This window comes from Pyrgilauda ruficollis, unplaced genomic scaffold (assembly GCF_017590135.1).
Source record: "Pyrgilauda ruficollis isolate IOZ18807 unplaced genomic scaffold, ASM1759013v1 scaffold753, whole genome shotgun sequence".
Lineage (NCBI taxonomy): Eukaryota > Metazoa > Chordata > Aves > Passeriformes > Passeridae > Pyrgilauda > Pyrgilauda ruficollis.
The window spans coordinates 32715-35811 of record NW_024529411.1 but is presented as its reverse complement, the minus strand read 5'-3'; the positions used below and the strand labels follow the sequence as shown (position 1 = coordinate 35811).

General features: G+C 55.9%; 1 protein-coding gene across 1 annotated transcript in view; it reads right to left on the bottom strand.

Annotated features, from left to right (window-relative positions):
* The window catches only part of NACC1 (nucleus accumbens associated 1), a gene marked incomplete at both ends in the record, with an annotated part of 4310 nt that extends 2385 nt beyond the window's left edge, over window positions 1-1925 (bottom strand). Inside the window, 1 exon segment of the mRNA XM_041486360.1 lies at window positions 1584-1925. Coding sequence (XP_041342294.1) covers window positions 1584-1925 — 342 coding nt within the window.
* Between the last annotated feature and the right edge of the window lie 1172 nt (window positions 1926-3097).

Genomic DNA, 3097 nt, shown 5'->3' with positions numbered 1-3097 from the left:
CCCTGAGAGTCACAGCTGGGAGAGCTGACCTGCAAATGCACATTTTCAGGGTTATATTTTCTGGAAAAATCTGGTTTTGCTCAGGGTTTGTGTCCTGGGAAGGTGAGAACATTGAGGTTTGGGGGTTTGGGCCACCGGGCTCTGCGGCTCCGAGCCCAGCGTGGCATCTCCATGTAACCCCCGAGTCGCAGCTGGGAGAGCTGACCTGCAAATTGATATTTGTCATTGTTATCTTTTCTAGAAAAATCCGTTTTGGCCAAGGTTTGTCTGCTGGGAAGGTGAGAAGGTTCGGAGAAAAAGGGAATTGTTGAGTTTGCAGGGTCCCCAGGAGTGTCACTGTGATATTTTCTGAAAAATCCCTTCGCCAGGATTGCTTCTCCTGGGAAGATGAGAAGCCCCAAAGAAAATGAAACCAATATTATCTGATTTGCTTCTCCTGGGTTTTGCTTCTTTAGAATAGTTTATCCAACAGGTGATTGTTTTATTGTTTATTTATTTATCTCTGCTGTGAATTGTTCTGACTTAATGACCAATTATGGTCAAGTTGTGTCAGGACTCTGGAAGGAACCACGAGTTTTTCGTTATTATCTTTTAACTTTCTGTCTGTATCCTTTCTCTATTCTTTTATATAATTTAATATCACAAAATAATAAATCAGCCTTCTAAGGACACGGAGTCAGAGTCATCAATTCCTCCTTGGTCCTGGGGACCCAGAAACCACCACAATTTTTGGCAATTTTGTGCCTTCTAATGAAAACCTGCCAAACTCACAGCAACGAGACTGCTTTAGTGATAAGAAATAATAAACAAAATTGAATTTGAATGTGAATTATTGTCTCAAGTGCCTTCAATCCAGACCCAGAGAAACCCACAAAAGTGTGAAACAGATTACAGAGCACTTTAAAATTAGGGTTTAAAATTAGAAATTCAGGGTTTGGGATTTTCAGTGGATGGGAGCAAGATGGAGAGCACAGCTCCTGGGTTTCTTCTTCTTCTTCTTCTTCAGGGCTTTGGGATTTTGTGACTGGGTGGAAAAATCTGCATTGAGGCTCTTTGGGATCTTTGCTGGGTTAAATAATCCAGGTGTCAGTTAAATAGGTGTCAGTTCTTAATTGGATAATTCAGTCTTTTAAGAGACCAAAGGAAAGAAACGTCAGCAATAACTCCGAGGGCTGTGGTCTGCAGGTTGTTCACCAACAGGTGCACCTTTGATTGGTTCCATGGGAATTTATTTTAATAATAACATTTTAATTATTAATTTAATTATTTTAATAACGACCAATCACGGTCCAGCTGTGTTGGACTCTCAGTCTGCCACCAGTTTTTATTATTCACTCCTTTCCTTTGCAGCCTTCTGGTGAAATCCTCTCCTCTATTCTTTTTAGTAGAGCACTTTTTAATGCAATATAATATCACACAACAATAAATCAAACTTCTAAACCAGGTTCACCAATTCCTTCCCACCAAACAAAACAAGAATTATTTTTCCTCCCTCCGATCTTCAGGAAACCTCAAACCCAGAAACATTTTTGGGGAGACCCCCCCTCTCTCTCCTCCTCACACAAACCCCCCCAAGCACCGACCTTGAGGAAAAACTCCGTTCCCTTCTCCATGATCTCCTGGATCTGCAGGAATCCCGCCGTGTACATGAGCAGGAACTGATCTCCCACGTTCATGCTGAGCCGGCCGGTGTAGCAGAAGCTGAGGATCTGCTGGAAGCTCTGGGGCTGCACGGCGGCCGGCAGCTCCACCACGGCGCTCTTGGAGCTGTGGAAGAGGTCTCGGAAGTAGGAGCTGCTGGCGGCCAGCACGGCGCGGTGCGCTTTGAACGCGTGGCCCTTCACCACCACCGAGACGTCGCAGAAGAGCCCCTGCAGCCGCTGCTCGTTCAGGCACTCCAGGATGCTGTTCCCGAAGGACACGTGGGGACAGGGAATGGGGGGGGACACAAGGAATGGGGGGGACACGAAGGGACAGAGGGGACAGGGCAGGGACACGGGGGTCACCCCAAATCCCCCCCTCCAGACCCCCCCCACAGGCTCGGGGGTCCCTGCCAAGGCCGGGGGGCTCTGAGGGGACCCTGGGACATTGGGGGAGGGGGCAGGGCAGGGACCCCCCCGGGGCCGCAGGGTTTGGGGGAGCCCCCCCAATTTGGGTGACAAGACCCCCGAGCCTGACCTGGGGGGCACACGGGGACACCTCAGACGGGAAATGGGGGGCGGGGGTCCCTCAGCTCGCCCGGCTTACCGGGGGCCGGGGGCGCTGCGCTGGGGCCGCGGCCGCTCCCGGAGCCGCTCCCGGTGCCGCCGCGCTCAGCGGCCATTCATTGTGCGGCAGGCGCGACCGGCCGAGCGCCGAGCGCGCCGCCCGCGCCTGCGCGACCAGCCGAGCGCCGAATCATCCACCCCGCCCTCACGCTGCCCGCGCGGAGTTTAAAGAGCGGCAGAGGCGGAAAACCGGCGGGGAACGCGCGGTAAAGACGTGGGGAGCGCGGAGGGAAGGCGTGGGGTGCTGAATCACCGCGCCCCGCTGGCGGGGTCGGGCGGGATCCGTTCCTCCCCGCGCTGCCGGCTGGCGATGCCGCGGGATGGCGTTTTAGAGCGGCTGGCGGAGGTTTTCTGACCCTGCGCGGCCGCCGGCGTCACGTGAGCGGCGCAAGATGGCGGCGCCCATGTGAGGGGCGGCGCGGGGGAATGCGCGGGGCGGCGCGCGCGGGTGAGCGGGGGGGACACGGAGGGGACAAAGAGGGGACGGGGGGGGACAGGGACAGCCCCGGAGGGCACGGGGGGGACACACCGGGACGGCACCCGCGGGCGGCGGGGTTTAACCCCCCCCGGCCTTGCCACGTGCTGGGGGGGGCTCGGTGCGACCCCCGGTCCCGGTTTTTTTTTGGGAGGGGGGGTTCCGTGTCCTCCCCTCCTCCCTTTCCCCTCCTCTTCCTCCCCTTTTCCGGGGGGTCTCGTCCTCTTTTCCCGCCCTCTGAGGCCGACCCCAAATTCCGCCGTTTTTGCCCCAAAACCGCTCCGGTGCTGCCGTGACCCCCCCCCCGGTGACCCCTCCCCCCCTCTCCGCCACAGCCGCCGCACTCAGGACCGGA